Source organism: Otolemur garnettii, unplaced genomic scaffold (assembly GCF_000181295.1).
Source record: "Otolemur garnettii isolate 467f Iridium unplaced genomic scaffold, OtoGar3 scaffold00171, whole genome shotgun sequence".
Lineage (NCBI taxonomy): Eukaryota > Metazoa > Chordata > Mammalia > Primates > Galagidae > Otolemur > Otolemur garnettii.
The window spans coordinates 2,975,915-2,994,090 of NW_003852566.1; the positions used below are offsets into that span (position 1 = coordinate 2,975,915).

The following is an 18,176-nucleotide window of genomic DNA, read 5'->3' on the forward strand; positions in this document are numbered from 1 at the left end:
ATCATCCACCTGCTTCTGTAGCCCCTGGCCCTGGAGCCCCCTCTCTCTATACCCTACAAAGGATTTACTGGGGCACAAGGCAATAGGGAGCATCAAGGTCTAAAGACAAACTGAAAAGAACCTTTGGAACAAAACAGAAGCCTCTTCTGTGGGATGAAAATGCATAGTGGAGTTTCTTGTTTACAGAGCTTTTCTGATCCCCACCCCCAGGGGTGAAACTCCTTAGAAACCCAGGGCAACCAGGACCATGAGCAGGAAAGCTGAGTCATCGACCCAGGGCCACCTTCACAAGGAATATCACAGGCAGAGGTTCGGAGGAATCCTCCTTTTTTCAGAAAATTGTCATTTTTATCAGTGAAAAGGAAAAGATACCAACCCGAGTTCTTGGCTCACTGAAGTCATCAAGGCCACAGAATGAATGCTAGTGAGAAAAACAAAAAAAGGAACAAAAACTATAAAATAAGACCAAAAGAAAATGAGGAAAAGAAAAGAAAAGAAAAAAGATGTAAGATATGTAGTATGGAATTCAATGGCAGCATTTTATAATAACTATGACACTGGGGCTGGGTTCAGAGAGAGAGAAGCAGGAAGCAAACAGGCTTCAGGGCTGATTTCCCCCGGAAAACCTGGCCAGGGTATGTCTGTTTGCTTCCCTCGTGTCCAGCTAACTCAGACAGGGGAGATCTACACTGTGGACAGGACGTTTTGGTGCTTAGATGAAGCTCCCTTGTAGAGCCCGGGTAGGCCAATATAAATAGAGGAAGGATCCTCTGATAGTCAACGGCTAGTGGTTCCCTCCAAAAGACCAGGGGTGCACAGCAGGAATCAGGGGGTGATTCCACTCAAGGTCGCCCTGTCCAGCTTACAGATAACAGCCCTTTCTCCTACACCATCCCTGCCAGGGTTCTTTCCCCCGAAAGAGTCACTGTTTAACATCTTTTGTGCCATTTCATTAGTCTGCTTTTAAAAAAAAAAAAAAAAAAAAAACAGCAGGGGAAAATGCCCTTAAAGGAAGGAAAAACTATACTTGTCATCTTAAAAGTAGAATTTTTTTTCTTAATGTTTTAAACTTGCTTTGTTCAAAGAGACTTGATAGTCATTAGGTGAAATATATTCAAATACCACCCTTTGAAAGTAATCTTTGGGTTTTTGTCCCCCCAAACAAGGTAATATCTCCCCTGTATTATTTATTTAAAAAAGTAAAGTCCAAACAAATAGTTATCAACTCCTAGACAAGGTTTAGTATCATTGGCAGTTAGACCTGGAAGGGGCCCTGTGTATCACCCAGCCCTTCTTCTGCTACATGGAGAAACTGAGGCCTGGAGGGAAAGAATTTGCCAAGACCACCCAGTTAGGTATGCCAGGAAAGAGTTTCTGGCCACAACAAAGGGACTAAGGAGCCACTGACTGGGGTGGCTGGAGTCACTTCCCACTGTCACGGGCCAGCTGTGCCCACGAGGAAATGAAGGTGCATGCAGGCGACATGGAATGGTTTTGGTCCCACAGAACTAACCAAGTGTCCAAACCAGCCAATCCCTCCTGCTCCACGCTCCAGCCTTTGCCACTCCCTTCTGTGACAAAAGGAGACAGAAGTCTACAAACATTTGCTTTTAGAAAAGAGTAAAAAAGAACCAGAAAGACAATTCAAACATTTCCCAACTATTCCCTACTGCTGAGGATAAGTAGTCGTTTTTGTTTTTTTTAAATGAATATGCCTAACTGACTTGACTTTTAATGTTTCAATCAGCAAGAACAACTGTGGTCACATATGAAACCTTTCTTCTCTCATATCTGTCCCTGTGACCCATTTTGCCAATGAAAGTTATCAAGCTGCCTAGGAGGTAGGAAGAGAGGAAGAGCCTACCCTGAAGGCACACCCACCCGACCTGGGCCTCCAGCCAAGACTTTCATATCTTTCATGTCCTTGACCTCATTTAACCCTCAAAAGCACCCTAGGAGACAGAGCATCCTTCCCAGCAGCAGGTGAGAACACCAAGGCCTGGGGCAGAGGAACAAATCCTCCAGGGCCAGAGGGAAGCCCAGGCTCATCTGCCTGCAGAGCCAGCTCATCTCCCATGCAGTTCTTATTAAAGTGGACGATATTTGAGGTCTATTGGGTCCTCAAAGTAACCCTAGGAGGCTTGGGGGCAGTGGATATCTGGCAGGTAGGAACTCAAGGAATCAGCTTAATCGAGGGCTCCCCTGAAGGCGAGTGGGGAAGGTGGGAGAGCCCAGCCCCTGCCTCTGTGTAGATCCTCCAGGCTCTGCACAGCCAGCGAGGCCTGGAGGCTCTGGGCTGAGGGAGAAGGTAACAACCTGCATGAGAGCCAATGCATGAGAAAAAGAAGAGGAAGCATCTGGAACAGATGTGGAGCCTTGAGCCTTGTCCTGTCTCTCTTACCACATTGTGTTTGTTTTCTCCAGGACAGGGAAGGCTGCCCTCCCATTTCTGGACAGCCCTGAAATCTGCCTTCCAGTGACTTCTGGTGACTTTGGCCCTGGTCTGTCCCTGGAATGAATGTGCTACCTCTCTCACAAGGCCTCCACCAGGGGAAGCCCAGAAACGCCCTTGCTCATATTCTCAAGGCTGACACCACACTGCCCCTTAAGGTTCACACTGGGATCCCCTCCTGAGGCAGGTGGGCCCAGTGATCTCCCAGACAGGGTTGGTGACCCTCCATCTCCTTCCCAGATTGTACTCACCTCTGTGACACACAGCATGCATCATGCTTTCTCTCTGTGCTCATCTAGGGCCATTTGTTTGCTTAGCCCACAAACATCTGATGAACCCTATCCCATGGCTAGAACTGTCTTGCATGTCTTCATGAAAGACACTCGGTCCCAGCCCTGTGGGATTCACAGCCATCAGGTGGAGGCAGAGGCAGGGGGGACGCCACTAAGGTGCTGCCTCACCCCCCCCCCCCGCCCCCGAGGAAGACCCATGTCTGCTACATCAGCAGCACGTGGTGGAGTGGGCAGATGGGGTGGCTACCGCATCTGTGAAGGCCCCAGCCACCCTAGCTGTGGAGCCATGGACAGGTATTCAAGTCTATCTCTGCCTCAGTTTTCTCACCCCTAAAATAGTGGCCATGGTAGAGATAAATGAGGCTGGGTAAGACATACCCAAAGGGCCAGTGATTTGGAGCATATAGAAGGCCCTGAAAAGGAATGAATCCATGGGAAACAACATGACCCTACTCAGGGGGATGCCGCTGGCTTTGTCACAGTCTAACATGACGCATCCATCCTAGTGAAGGGGCAAGACACACAGGCTCATGCACACACGCGTGCACACATACACCTGGCCCCAGACAGCAGAATTTCTGACAGCCATGGAGAAGGCAGTATCTTTACCAGGAAGGATTTGAAGGGGATACCTATTTTTAAGAGGTGCTGATTTTGGAGGAGAAAGGCAGAGAAAGGAGGGCTGGAAATGGACCCTATACTTTAGACATTATGACACTGACGATGGGGAAAAATAATTCCACACTAATGTTTCTGGGAAAGAGACCCCATGGACCGTGGCAGCCACCTACCTTTTCCTCCAGTTCCTTTAGGTGCCGCTTCTGGAGTTCAAGCTTGTCCTCCAGCTCTCGGACACGCTGAAACACATCAGGGTAAGGATCAGAAACTAAGTAAGTTTTCCAGGTTCAAAACCACATTCTCCAGTTTCTACTGTGGTCTAGCACAGAAGTGATAAAGGACACAACACTGAAAGGGGAGCAAGCTCCGTGAGTCCCAGGTGTGTGCACGCCTGCATCACCACCACCCACAGGGGTTAAACGCTACCACTCACGGGGGCTTGTACCTGTTCTTGAAGCTCACGGAAGTAGAATTCTGCAGTGCACACCCTTAAATGGGATTTTTAAAAATATAAATATAAAGACTGGACCAAAACATATAGGCCTGCCGAGCCAGCAAATAAAAGTGTGGACTTAATGTGATGCAAAATTAACACGTTTGTCCAAGATTTATTCAGGTGCAGCCTGGGAGCTGGGGGAGTGAAGGGGGCAGAAGAAGCAAATGCTGGAGGTGACAACCACCCTCTTGGAACCCCATAGGGCCGGAGGCACCAGGATGACCAACTGCCCCCATTTGCTTGGGACTTTGCTGGTGTTAGCAACAGAAGTCCTGAGTTCCAGGAAACCCTTTCGTCCCAGGCCAACCAGGAGGGTTGGTCACCCTGCTTGGCCCTGAGCTTGTTGAACTCCCCTTGGGACACTCACATGCCCAGGTGATTTATCAATCATTCCTTTAAGCCCACCCAGGGGGGAATCTGGTAAATTCCTATATTTTTCCAGTTCACATGCCTAGGATAGTTTCCCTAAACCCCCGGTGTAGGGACCGCAGGCAACTGCCTAAAGGGCTACAGCCCTTACCAGCCCTGATCTGGCTGGAGACCTCCTTCACTGGGAGGGCAACCAGACTGGAGCAAAACATATAGACACCCTGAGAAGACAAATACAGAAAGTGGATTTGAGGTGACACCAAATCACACATTTCTCCCAGGGCTGGAGATCCATTCGGGCTGTGCCCCAGGATATAGGATAGCGCTTGAGACATAGACCTTAGAAAAGTTTAAAACAGAACGGAACCCAGTGGCATGACATTGAAAGAGGTGGGCAGTGCAGGTGTGGAGGTCAGGATGGGTTGGAGAAGGTTCTGAATATCAGGCTAAGCAACCTAGACTTTGTCCTCTGGGCACCAGGGAGCCACTGAGAGTGTCTGGGGAGGGGCGTGGTGGTGGTGGTGCTGTGTCAATAAGGCTTGTGCAGGAACAGAGGAAGTGGGGAGGGGATTGCAATCACGTAGCACCCCAGCAGGTGTCTTTGAAGGCCACCTGGGGCGAGGACATAAGGGCAGTGTTACTGAAAGCCTCCGAGAGAGAGTCAGGACAAAGTGGTTTCATACCCAGGATTTGACTCCAGCCTTCACTCAGGCAGAATGCTTTGCAAATGTGCAGAATCATTCTGTTGGGAAATGTGCCACCAGACGATGGATTCTTTCAAATCCTCTTTCCCTGTCTACTAATTGGATTGAATAACTGATGCCAGCTAAGAGTGTGTCACCGCATTCTGTGGGCCGGATGAGGAGAAATGCTATAGTTACATCCCGGCAAAATGGGAAGGTCCATCCAGTGCAAAGCAGGTAGGACAGAAACAGGGAGAATGTTAACAGAATGCTGGGCTGTGCTGTGCTGAGTTGAAGGAGTTGAATGAATGAATGTTACAGACTGTTGTTAAAGTGAAAGTGACAGAATCCATATGCTGAGTCAGAAAGGCCAAGTGCAGCGAACGTCAGCTAATATTCGCTTACTTTACAACAGAAACTTTTGAGCATTTTAGATAACTTCTCCATGGATCACATCCCCCTAAGATGAGTACTGTGGCTGTTCCCACAGCACTTCCCACAGTACTGTGGCTGTTCCCATTCTTCATAGAGGGGACACAACTTGCCTCAGGTTACATCATCAGTGGGGACATGATAAGAATCCACACCTGCCTGACCTAAGAGCCCATGCTCCTAATGCTGCCTCACTGCTGTCCACAAATGATTCAGCATTTTACACTATTTTTGTGTAAAAATAGGAGTGGATAATCACTGTAACTCATGTTTGCAGGTTTTGCAATACTCTTTTGAAGATAACAGATTTCTGAAGACTGTAAGTATCAAATGATAGCAATTTGCAAACAACTGAATATGATTAAAAATTATAGCTGTTAAAAAACATAAAACATCTCCTTAAGCACAATGCACCTGTTCCCACCACAGGGCCTTGTCCTCGCTGCTCTCCCTGCAGGACAGCTGAGGGCCACCACCCCATACCGCCTCAGCCCGTGCCGTTCTCTGGCACTCTCAGTGTGTGCTCAGGTCTTGCGCATCCCCCTCACTAGAGTCTGTTCACTGCTCCATCCCAAAGGCCACGGCTGTGCTCACTTCCCAGTTGCTGCAACTCCCAAGGGGTGTGTAAGGAAAATCTCCCCTCTGCCCAAGAGTCCACTTAGACGACCTACTTCTAGCAAATCTGCTAACAGAGGTGGCACCTGTAACTCAGTGGGCAGGGTGCTGGCCACATACACCAGGGCTGGTGGGTTTGAACCCAGCCTGGACCAACTAAAACAGCAATGACAACTGCAACAAAAAGAAAATGGCCAGGTGTTGTGGCGGGCATCTGTAATCCCAGCTACTTCAGAGCCTGAGGCAAGAGAATCACTTAAGTTCAAGAGTTGGAGGTTGCTGTGAGCTGTGATGCCATGGCACTCTACCCAGGGCGACAGCTTGAGACTTTGTCTCAAAAAAAAAAAAACAAAAATCTGCTGAAGGAGGGATCCAGTGAAAGAGACAGATTCCTAAGTCTGAGCATCTCTGATGAAGGCAGCGAGATGCTGGCAGGGGGCCCTGCTGCCCGCTACTGTGGCACTCAGTAGGGAGGGACAGTGAGAATGGGCCAGCGTCATGACCTGGTCACTTACTCTGGGAGGGCCTGGCTGAGCTTTTTCACCTGTAGCATGATATTAGACACTCTGTCTGGAGGTAAAGCTGCTCAGAACGACCCACAGTCGACCAGGAAACCCACAGTCTTGGGAAGGTAAGGGAGGAGGTGGAGCAGTTTCCCTCAGCCAGGGAGGCAGGAGGAGGTGGGAGGGGAGAGGGAAGGAGAATTCATTTTCTTATAAAACGAAAAGAGCAATGAGGACCTTACACTCCTCTATCACTCATAGCCATGTATCTATAAGAATAACTAAAATTTAACAACTGTAAGTTACACAGAAATCATCTGCTGATCTTACTGTGGCATCTGACTCAGGAGGTCCGGGCTGGGGCCTGAGATCCTGCATCACACGGATGCCACTGGCAAGGTATGATGAGCCCCACTTTGAATGGCCCAGGTAGACAGCACACGACCCTGGGAATTGGTGTCCATGTGTCACTATGTAAAGAGTCTTCCTTTTTTGAACACCTACTATGCACCAGGCCAATTGATTTGCACATCATATCTCATTAAAGCCTCAAAGCAATGTCTTACCGGGTGAACTTACTGATTCGGCTTACATGTACGTGTCAGTGTGTTTACATAAAAGTGAGATCAAGGCAGTTTTAATATTCAGGGGGAAGAAGGGGTATCTGCTAATTACCTTCTGGAGAATTCTCAACTAACTTTCTATACAGGCTGCCCTCTACACACATCACGTGAGATTTGAATGTTTGGGCCCAAACACACAAGTGCGGTTCTGCTTTGAACTCAATTTCCCAAACACAAAACCAATCCCTCCATTTACTGCACACTCAGGCAGCAAGTCTTGACAAGGAGGCCCAGTGCTGGGCGTTAGATATCAGCTCGTGCCCGCTGCTCCTGCTCACCCTGCCCACAGCCTATACCCAGCAAGGACCACAGCAGCCTGCACTTACCAAGAGTGACTGATATCAGGGCGGTGATCAACAAACCTTGCACTATCCCAGTGAGGCAGGTGTTATTATCATCCCCATGAGGAAACTGAAGTCCAGAGAGGTAGAATAATTTGTCCAAGGCCACATGGCTAGTCAGTGGGACAGTGGGAGTTCAAAGTCAGGCCATCCTGCCTGGCATCTGTGTTTTCGGCCTCTTTGCCCACTCTAAGCTGACCTCGCCACACAGTTCTGCTGCCTGGCATGCTTGTCCCCTCTGATGGCAGTGATGGGTAACGTGTGTCAATTTGGCTAGGCCATAGTACCCAGATACTTGGTCAAACATTATTCCAGATGTTTCCCTAAAGAGATGTTTCAGATGAGATAAACATCTAACTCAGTGACTGAGTAAAGCAGACACCCTCCATAATGTGGGTGGATCTCACCTGACCGGCTGGAGAGACAGAATGACCTCCTGCGGAGGAAGGGGTGCTGCCAGCAGACAGCTTCCAGACTCACCCTGCAGCCCTTCCCTGGCTTCCCCCCGCCAATCTGCCCTGCAGATTTTGGACTTGCTAAGCCTGTACAATTGCATGAACTAATTCCTTAAAATAAATCAACCTTTCTCAGTCTCTCTGCCAGCCCCCCACCTGGTTTGCTCCTTCTGAGCTATCTTTTCTCTCCAGTAACCTAGATCCTTCCCTGCTGGTAGGATTCCTTATGGGCCTCCCCAAAGCCTCAGTTTCCTCATCTGGAAAATGGACCTAATAATTCTTACCCTCAGGGGTAACATGAGCTAAAGGCTCCACAGTGCAGGCGTCTCTGCCCGATACTTGGTGAGTGCCCAACACAGGCCCTGTGGGCTGCCACCCCTCTTCTCTCGTTGTCACTCTGGAGTCTTGAAGCCTCACTCCCCATGTGCACAGATGCACACGAAACTCATCAAGGACATCAGGCCTTGGAAGAGACAGGTTTTCAGAGTCACAATGGTATTGCTTGTAAGCCCAATCCTAAAATTAGCCACCATCCCAAAATACAGCTAGAAGCAAACTGGCTCCTGGCTACAGGCATCTGACTCTGAAACTGAATAGGGTACTGGAGGGCGCGAAGGGAGAGAGCCAAGGGGAGAACCAGCTGTGCTTGTATCATTTTAATGTCTGCCCAACACGATGCCCAATGCCACATGTCCTCTCCTGTCACCGGGAGGGAATGCACCTGAGGGTATGAGCCTGCTTCACAGAAACCTGTTTTGCAGCCACCTCTCTGCTGACTGTGCCTGAGAGGCCCAGAGGCCCTTCAGAGTTCTGGGTGCTCACAGGGACCTCGAGGGGGCCGTGGGCTGCAGAGGAGCGGTGCCTACCTGCTGGGCCTGCTGCAGTAGCTCCATGCGCTCCCGCAGGATCTGGCTGTCGAACTCGCGGCTCTGCCTCAGGATCTGCCTGCGCACCTTCTCCACAGCTGCCTGCAGGTCCTCCCGCTGGCCCACACTCAGCGCCTCGCCCGCCTTCCGCCCGGGCTCCTGTTGCAGCGCCGTGTACAGCGTGGCCTCCAGGTCCTGGATTTTCTGAGTGGCCCAAATCACACAGACAGATGATGGCCACAATGAGCAGGCCAGTGACTGCCAAGGGGCTGCAGCCGGGGCAGGCAGAGCTGGGAGGGGAGGCGTGCAGGGGCCAAGGGAGCGGCTAACAGTCTTGGGCTCGGGTGGTGTGGGTGTCCCTCAGCCCCGTGCACATAGTATCAAGAACCTTTTTGCTCTGTTCAACCCAAAAGCCCTCTTCTATACAAAAGTGGACATAGACAAAAAGAAGAAATAGTCATAGCCTCCCCTGAAAATGTGCGACTCAAACTGATTTGATTATTTTATCTTTGGCTTCTGCTTCACTCACCTACATTGGCGACAAATCTCCCCTGTTCTGATGGGAACCCAGTGGGAAGGCATGTCTCAGTTTGCACACATCTGGTTTTCAGCTACACTAACAATGATGCGACTTTAGTTCAAAGAAAATACTGACAATGTTTTTATTACCACCTTCCCTCCAGAACAAGACAAGCTTTATTAGTAAAGCTAAATGGGACATTAGTGGCCAGTCCTATGAAAGTGCCAAGTTTTAATCATTAAGGGATGTTACTTCTTTTCAACTCCACAGCAAAATATTTAGCTATCATTACCTTATAAGTTTATCCAGAGGGGGTGCCCATAGTTCAGTGGTTAGGGTGCTGGCCACATGCACTGGGCCTGGTGGGTTCAAACCCAGCCCAGGCCTGCTAAACAAAAAAAATAATAAAAAATAAAAAGCTGTGGAGTTGTGGCAGGCACCTGTAGTCTCAACTACTAGGGAGGCTGAAGCAAGAGAATCACTTGAGCTCAAAAGTTTGAGGTTGCTGTGAGCTATGACACCACAGCACTCTACTAAGGGAGACAAAGTGAGACTCTGTCTCAATAAAAAAAAAAGTTTATCTAGGCTGGGCATGGTGGCTCATGCCTATAATCCTAGCATTCTAGGAGGCCGAGGCAGGTAGATTGCCCTGAGCTCAGAGGTTTGAGACCAGCCTGAGCCAGAGTGAGACCCTGTCTCTACAAAAAAGTGCCGGGCATTGTGGTGTGTGTCTGTGGTCCCAGCTACTTGGGAGGCCGAGGCAAGAGAATCTCTTGAGCCCAAGAGTTTGAGATTGCTGTGAGCTATGATGCCACAGCACTCTACGGAAGGCCACAGAGTGAGACTCTGTCTCAATAAATAAATAAATAAATAAGAGAAAAATAAAATTAAAAAAAAAAACTTGAAACTAAGACAATTAAAAGCAAAATTACAAAAACATTTTTTAAAAAGTTTATGTACGGACAAAAGAGAGAATGGCCCCCTTTTGTGCCTCTCTCTAAATCCCCACCCACATTGCCTGCTAAAGAGCAGCTACTTCTCTTGGAAGGGATGCCAGGTGACAAAGCTGAACGGTCAGTGTGATGGAAACTGCCACCGAGGTAAGGGTTAGCCAGCAATGCTCGGTCACAGCAGGCTGCCTGCTGGCTCTTTAAGTCTCCTCTGCCTTCTGTCACCTTTGTCTCTGCTGCCTCACTGTGGGTCCCCCTGTGGGCTGCGTGTCGATCGGGAGCTTGCTGGTACCTGGTGGCTCACCCCTCTCCATTCAGTGGCCAAGTTCCTAAGAGACCCCCCTGTAGCCAATTCTGGATGGAAACTCGCTTGTAAAAAATATCAGGAAAAATACCTTATCCCAAATTTCCTAGTAATAGTTAAAGATCAATCCCATGAGTTCTCTCAGTTACAGATACCCTGCGGAATTCTGTTTTGTACAACTTCTAAAAGAGCTGAACAGACAGAAAAGAGATATAAATCTTTCTCTTTAAAACTGTTTTTAAGAATCTGGTTTTTTACAGAGTTCTTGAGTGAACAGCAGAGGTCCCTGCCCAGAACTCTATCTGGGGGCAGGAGTCACACCTCCAGTGACAAAGCCCTCTCCAAGGAAAGGCAGGGGAGCCTAGTCTTAGAGTTTGACATCCTGTCCCAGCTTCTATCATCTGACAGCAACCACTATTTTTCTTTCTCTTTGTTCCCCTTAAAATCAGCAGGCCACTGGTCTCAGAGCTGGCACCTCCCTTCTCTTTCTTTAGTTGGCCATGCAGCCCCTTCTCTCTTCTCCCCTTCTCTTCCACTCTCTCCTCTGAGAAGATAAAATAATTTTTTTGACTTGTATGTCCTAATCTCTGTGTGAGAAATTTTTCTCTGCCTGCTCCATGAGCTCCTTGTGACTTTACAGACCCTAACAGAAAAGTTCGCACCTCCCATTCTGATCCTCCATGTCCCCAGTTCCTGGCCCTGTGGATTACAAGCCTCAGAGCCTCAGTAGGCAGGGCCAGCGGCCTGTACCAGGCTCGGGACTCTGCTGCTTGTCTGTGTTAAGCCCAGGCTGCCTCCTGTCAGTCTTCCTTGAGCCTCTCATGGAAACTGGGGTTTGAGAGCTGTCTTGTAGTTACTGACTCTGCATTCTTAGGTGTAAATCCATTTTGTAAAATGATTTTAACTACAAATGATCTGTGCAAAGATTTGCTCAAGACTTTGTTTATTACACCCACCTCTTCCTATAAGGAGCAGAGCTGAATTCTCTACTCATCTCAGGGACCACCTAGAGATGTGCATTGTCCCCTCAGCTGCCCCCAACCCCCGCGGGAGAGTCCGTCAGCACCAGGAGCACTGGCTTTGGGCATGAGCACACATGAACCTGGACATCAGCCCACTCTGCCTTCATCACTGGGAAGCCCAGGCACAGTTCTGTGTTCACAGATAGGGCTTCATCACTTTGTTCTGATGATCGGCTGGGGTCACCTCATTGCTTTACCTCTCTGTTCTTTGTGACCAGCTCTTTTTCCTACTTATAGGAAAACTCGATTTAGGACAACTTTTAGAAAAACAGATAAGAAAGACTATTTCTTCCTAGTCATCTCAGTTACTAGAATTTACATTAAATTAGCATATGTAAGAAAATCATCAAACTAACTTTGAATGTTTTTAAAATCATGATTGATCTGGAAAAAGTGACAATGTGTGTGATCATTCTAGCCACACACAGAGATGGCACTTTTACCACTCTGACAGGGCTCTGGGGAGCCTCCTAAATGTGTTTTAGCCCCAAAGGGCAAAGCAGCTTCTAATGTTGAGTCTAAAGAGCCAAAGCGTCCAACCCACTTCCGGTCCTACCAGGTAAGCCTGGTCAAGGGCTTGCTTCCTGTAGTCGAGCTCCTCCTCCAGGTAGCCCTTCTGCCTGCTGAACAGGTCCTGAGAAAGAGGGAGGCGCCTGTCAGGGACGAGGTTCTGCAGGGTAGTCCATGATAGTATAGCCCTTCTGAGCCTTCCAAGCCAGCTACTCACCTTGAACTAAAGAGTGGTGATCTCACCAAACTGGGGATGCTTGGGTGAGAAGGAATGCAGTGGTCTTCCCTACCTGCTCCCTGCCCAGTGCTCCCACGAGACCCTCACTGACCGGGGCTCCCTTCATAGCCACACTGGGAACCATGGGGTCCAGACTATCTGAACACCCCCTGCTCAGATCCCTGACTATAGTGAAGGCAACCACGTTGAACCCAAGCCCACAATGCAGGGGACCCTGGTGGCCCCCAAAGACTGTCTCAGCATTTCCCGGCTCAAGCTGCATCACCCACCTCCCCTGGTTTCCTTCCTACACCTCTGCCAGCGTGCTCTCTCCAGAATGTCAATCTCTTTCTAATACTGCTTGGAGGGATTGGGAGTTGGAGCTCATCTACTAAAGCCACTTCATTTTACAGATGAGGAAAGAAAAGACCGGAGAGGACCAGAGCCTTATCCCAGATGCCATAGTTCAATAGTGGCAGAGGTTGGATTAGAAGCCCAGGCCAGTGGGCTGGAGCACCAGTGTAGGGCTCCTCTCCACCAAACTCTGCTTCTAGGCCTGCACTATTCCTTCCACCTTCTTCTTTCACCTCCCATTTCTACCTAGGGAATCACATCTCCCAACAAGCATTCCCTGACTTCTCCATGCCAGGTAAAACACTCCCTGTCTGCATTGTAGCTCCAGTGAGTACCTACCACCATCGCTCATCCCTGAAGCCCTGGCAAATAACCACCACCACCCTTATCAGGTACCCACGGCGCCAAGCACTGTGCAAAACTGGTCATGCACCTCTTCTTCCATACCCAGCACGGTGCACTGGGATCTCCAGGTTATCACTGAGGAAGCTTGTATGGACAGCAAAGACTTGAGCCCTGTCCGGTTGTCCCTGGAGCCACTGGGGCAAGCACTTCCATGTCAGCTGCTCAGGCTATACTCTCGTGAGCCTATGAGCACATGACTCCACAGGACTGGGAGCTCACTCCTCACAGAGGGGAACAGACCCTGCATAGTCATTAGCAGTGCCTAGGACACAGCAGAGGCTCCGAAAACACATATTAGATGATTGTGTATATCAAAAAGTAAGTAAATGGTTGGTTGATAACTACTCAGAACAATCACTGGAGAAAAAGTAAAATTTGGAAATACATGCAAATAAATAATTACAAAAATATGTGCAAAGCCTTTCTGAAAACTGACGTATCTGAGCTCGTCCCAGGCCCAGAGATCAAGTCTTTACCTTTTCCTTCTCTAGATCGAGCATCTTCTGGGTCAGGGCTGCCTCAGTTCCTTCTATTTGCTTCAGCCACTAGAAAACAGCAGGGACAGGAAAGCGTGCAGCAAAGTGAGAACCTTACCCCTTGGATGTGAAGTCTCATCGTCTGTACAGATCAGCGTCGTCAACCACAGATAGCTACACAGGAGTGGCCTGGGGCATGGACACACACAAACACATGTCTGTGCACGGGCACCATGCAGTTGTGTGTGTGTGGTCAAGTCTGCATGTGCAGGAGGTCGTGGGTATGAGGGTGAAATGTCCGTGTGGGGAGCTTGGATTCAGGGCCTGGCTGAAAGCAAGCATGGACAGCTGGGAGTGTGAGTATTCAGAGCTTGACAGCAGAGCCACTGAGGTCACTGGACGCTTACTCTGTGCTGCACTCAGGACACTGCATCTGACCCCACCATGGCCACACAGGGAATAGATGGCATTTCTCCCATTTTGCAGGTAAAGACATGGAGACTGAGTTAAGTAACTTGTCCAAGGTCACACAGGTAGAAAATGAGGATTTTGAACCCAGCGTGCAGGACACCAAAGCTGCTGTCCTCCCCCACACAGCCAAGTCTGGGCAGTCCAGCAGCCTGGTGGTGAGAGGAGGTGGAATCATGCTTGGGTGGGGGTGTGCCAGGGCGTGAGGTGCAGGTGACCTGGGCAGCACGCACCTGAGTGGCAGGTAAGGGGTGGGGATCTGCCCACACTCCCTCTGGGTCTGGGCAGGGTGTAAGCGCAAAGGCAAGTGCAGACACAGGATGTGTCTCTATGAGAAGCCCACTTTTGAGAGGGGAAGATGTCTGTAGCAAAGGGGTCTGACCAGACCATGGGGAGGGGTGGGGAGTACCACAGGCACCATGTCCGGGTTTGACCATATCTACGAATCTTGCTTTTGCCTCCTGGCTGCTGAAGTCATTAGATGGCATTCCTGCAGCCCGGCCACACTCCCTCAGCCCCTCCGGCTCCTTGCTCTCCTTCTCTGGTGGCAGCTCCCACCCTCAGAGGACACTGCCCTCAGCCTTTACCCAGGCTCCAGCTGCCCCCCAGATTCCACCCTCTGCTGCTCTCTCTGTGAAATGTCGCCCTGCTGCCCAGGACACACCCTGTGACCTGCACATCTCGCTCCAGGGCCTCAGGATGCTCAGCAAGGCTGCTGGCTTCCGCGGTCTCCCAGTGGGGATGAACCTGGGACTGGCTCCATCTCCTCCCCTTTCCCAAACCCACCACTACCTGTCCTCCCCATTGCCACCCCCTGGACCCAATCTCAGCCCCCAGGCTCTTGTCTGACCCCCCATACCCCAAATCTTGCTCTGCTCCAGCTGGCTTGTTCTCTCAAACACATGCACCTACTAATGGAACTACCTGCCCCTGCTCGGAGCCCTCCAAAGACATCCCTTGCTCTTGGTAACAAGGACAAGGCCCCAGACTCAGTCAGTGCTCTCCTCTCCCTGCCCCAGACCTGGCCCCTAGTCATCCCCAACTTCATATGGCTCCTCACATGAGCCATGCCTCCCTTCCCCTCAGGGCTGTCCACTCTGCCTGGAGCATCCCAACCTCTCCCAGCCCCAGTGTCAGCCCCAGGCCTCTACTGATCTAACATCACTCAGCCTTCAGCCCGTGGATTAGCTGTCACCTCCTCTAGGAGGCCTGCCCTGCTTCTTGAGGTCACAGGTCAGCTACTGTCCACAGTGCCCATGCCAGCTATCTCATGAGTGCCTTGTCACGGCACTTGCCTGACAGGAGCTGCTGTGCTGCCCTCCCCCACCAGTTCTCAGAGATGGGGACCACATCTGACTCATTGAACTTTCTTGCTTGGCACACAGCAGACGCCTCATTAACAACTGGTAAATGAAGGTGGCTGGTGAGGGTGTGTGGGTTCACTGGGGTGTGTGCTGGCTCTGCAGAGGGCATGAGAGTTGACCCAGCTCCCTCGGAAGCTCCTCCCTCGCGTCAAAGTTAGCCAGGACCCAAGTGCGAGCTCCTGGGCCGGCACTAGGCACCCAATGCAGCCTTTCCCCAAATGTTGCCAAGAGGATTGCAAGTTCTTAGAAACAGATAAGCATATTTTTGATAAGGAATTACATTTAATTCTTTTTTAATATCCTAATGCAAGTAGACATAAAATGGATGAATGAAAATAGGAAAAATTTCAGTTTTGTATCATAACAAACTAGAGCAGTTTCTGTAGAACACATTGAGATTTTTTTTGTTGTTGTTAAAAAATATGCATATTAGGCATATAAAAAATAAACTTGACAAATCCTTTTCAGTAATTGGGAGCGAATATGAGAGCAGAGACGCTGCCATGAGGCAGCCCGGACCGTGTGAGGTTGCAAATTTAACATCAAGGAGTCCAGCCAGATATGTATGGAGCCCCCGCCACTCCCAGGAGACTTTGTTGGGGTTCTATCATCCCAGGAGGGAGGGGTATCCGGCAGGGGCAGCAAGGGGCACTGAGTGTCCTCTCTGGGACTGTCTGTTTACAGCAGGTCAGGGGCGGGTCTCCGCGTCCTCACACCAGGGCTCATATCCCCTGCAGCTGGTGGGCAGTCTCCCTCTTCCCCCTACAGGGAGGGTCCAAGACCCTGAAGGGGACACAGGGCTCACTACACATATCACGGAGTCTGACAACAGCCACAGGCTTATGCCCCATTCTCCAATGCACTGTTGCCAGTGAGAACCTGGACTGTAAAACTTCTCCACCTTTCTGAGTTTTGTGTCTATTTCTGGATTGGTTTTGAACTTGAGAGAGGAAGTATGACTAATGATGATCCACCACCTTAAAATGTCTATGGTTCAGCTTCTCTGTGGGGCACAAGCCATGTGTCCAGATAAGTAAGACCTGGTCCCGGGCCCTGTACTCGGCTAACCAGAGAGGGTCTGGTGGGTACCAGGATGGGGGCAACTCATTTGCCTGTGTCCTAAAGACTGGGCAGGGCCTCACCAGGTGGTGAGAGGAAGGCAGTCCCCACAGGAACAGCACAGGATATACCTAAACCAGCCTGGGGTGCACTTTAATTATTCACTAAGAAATCAGCTTTGTGCTTCTAAGAGAACATTAAAGTTGACTTCAGTTTGTTCAGAGACCAGTATCAAATGACAAATTTACTGTGTGGCAATTTTTAAAAATGAGATATATTAGGCAGAACAAGGGTTGACCAAACCCTTAACCAAGCCTCCTCTGGCAGTGGTGTTGTGGGGGCCCCAGTCCCATCTGCGAGCTTTCCTGCAGTGCCTGGCAGCTCAAGGGTGACCAGCTTGTCCCTGTTTGCTGATACATGCCCCTGTGTTAGCACTGAAAGTCTCATGTCCCAGGAAAGCCCAGACAAAGTGGCCCATCAGTCCCACTGCTGTCCTGCCTACACTCTCAGGGGGTCCCACTGACCCAGTTTCCACCCTACACAATGGCCCATCTCCTCCTTGAGGAGCACACTCAGCACCCACCCTCCCTCCACAGGGGACAAGGCGCAGCCACTCCTGTGTTTATCTGGCCTTTGTGCAAAGACACGTGGCAGTGTCTACCAGAATCTGACCTGAGAACACACTGGGGTAAGGCCAGGCCCTACAAACTGTCCCAGATGGGGAGCTGAGCATTAGTGCACCAGGCTCAGAGTCAAGGCCCCTGGCCCTGTACACCCTGGTGGGGGTTGTGAGAGGTGAGCAGGCTAAGTTGGCCGGAACAGCTCTCTGGCCTGGAAAGGCCCTGGTGGTCAGCGGCAGATAGGCAGCAGTGTAGGTGGGAGGCTGGCTGGCAAGCACCGTCAAGCAGACAGGAGTGAGAGGCCAGGCTGCATCTCGCAGCCCCATGTTCTCAGCTATGGAAGGGAGATACTCATCTCACATGGGTGCTGAGAGGGAGGACCTAAGGTGCTGTTTGTCAGGCATGGGGAGCGGCGCGTCAGGAAGGCGCAGCTGGGAGAATGCAGTGCCTTGCTGAGGGCAGCTCTCATGGAGGCCAGGACCCTCCCCTGCCATCTGCCACCCTGGAGGAAACTCTGGGGCATGGAGAGACACAGCCTCCCTGTGCCCACCACCCAACCCACTGTACCCCTCCCCCCCAGTCACAGGCAGCTCCTGCTCTTGGCTCACCTGGTCCACGAGCATTGATTAAGCACCTCAGAAACCAAGCCTGGACCAAGCGCTTAGTGTAACCAGGTAGCAGCATTTGCTTTGGTTCTACTTAAATATTTGGAGCCTTGGATGCTGACACCATCCTATGCAAGGCACTGGGATACTTGGTTTTGTGGCTCAGAGAGATGTAGTGACCACCTGTCTAAACCCCTGCAGGTGGTTGACAAGTGGGAAGGCCAAGATCCAAGTCAAGAGGGGCCCCAGGACACCAAGGTGGGAGCTGGTGGGTGTGACACCTCCGACACCTCCACAGCCTCTGGGACTAGAGAGCAGGTGGGTGTGACACCTCCACAGCCTCTGGGACTAGAGAGCAGGTGAGTGTGACACGTCCACAGCCTCTGGGACTAGAGAGCAGTCGGGTGTGACACCTCCACAGCCTCCAGGACTGGGGAATGGGGGTGTGACACCTCCACAGCCTCCAGGACTGGGGATCTGGGGGTGTGACACCTCCACAGCCTCCGGGACTGGGGATCTGGGGGTGTGACACCTCCACAGCCTCCGGGACTGGGGA

The 18,176-nt window shown here is 50.6% G+C and overlaps 1 protein-coding gene across 1 annotated transcript in view; it reads right to left on the reverse strand.

Moving 5' to 3' along the window:
* Positions 1-372: 372 nt before the first annotated feature.
* Positions 373-18,176, reverse strand: part of JAKMIP1 (janus kinase and microtubule interacting protein 1) — an 85,124-nt gene continuing 67,320 nt past the window's right edge. The window contains exons 16-20 of the mRNA XM_023519305.1: positions 13,505-13,573; positions 12,099-12,176; positions 8,747-8,950; positions 3,537-3,602; positions 373-452 (exon numbers count right to left, since the gene is read on the reverse strand). Of these exons, the coding sequence (XP_023375073.1) occupies positions 402-452; positions 3,537-3,602; positions 8,747-8,950; positions 12,099-12,176; positions 13,505-13,573 (468 nt within the window). The 3' untranslated portion in view covers positions 373-401. The remainder of the gene's footprint in view (positions 453-3,536; positions 3,603-8,746; positions 8,951-12,098; positions 12,177-13,504; positions 13,574-18,176) is intronic.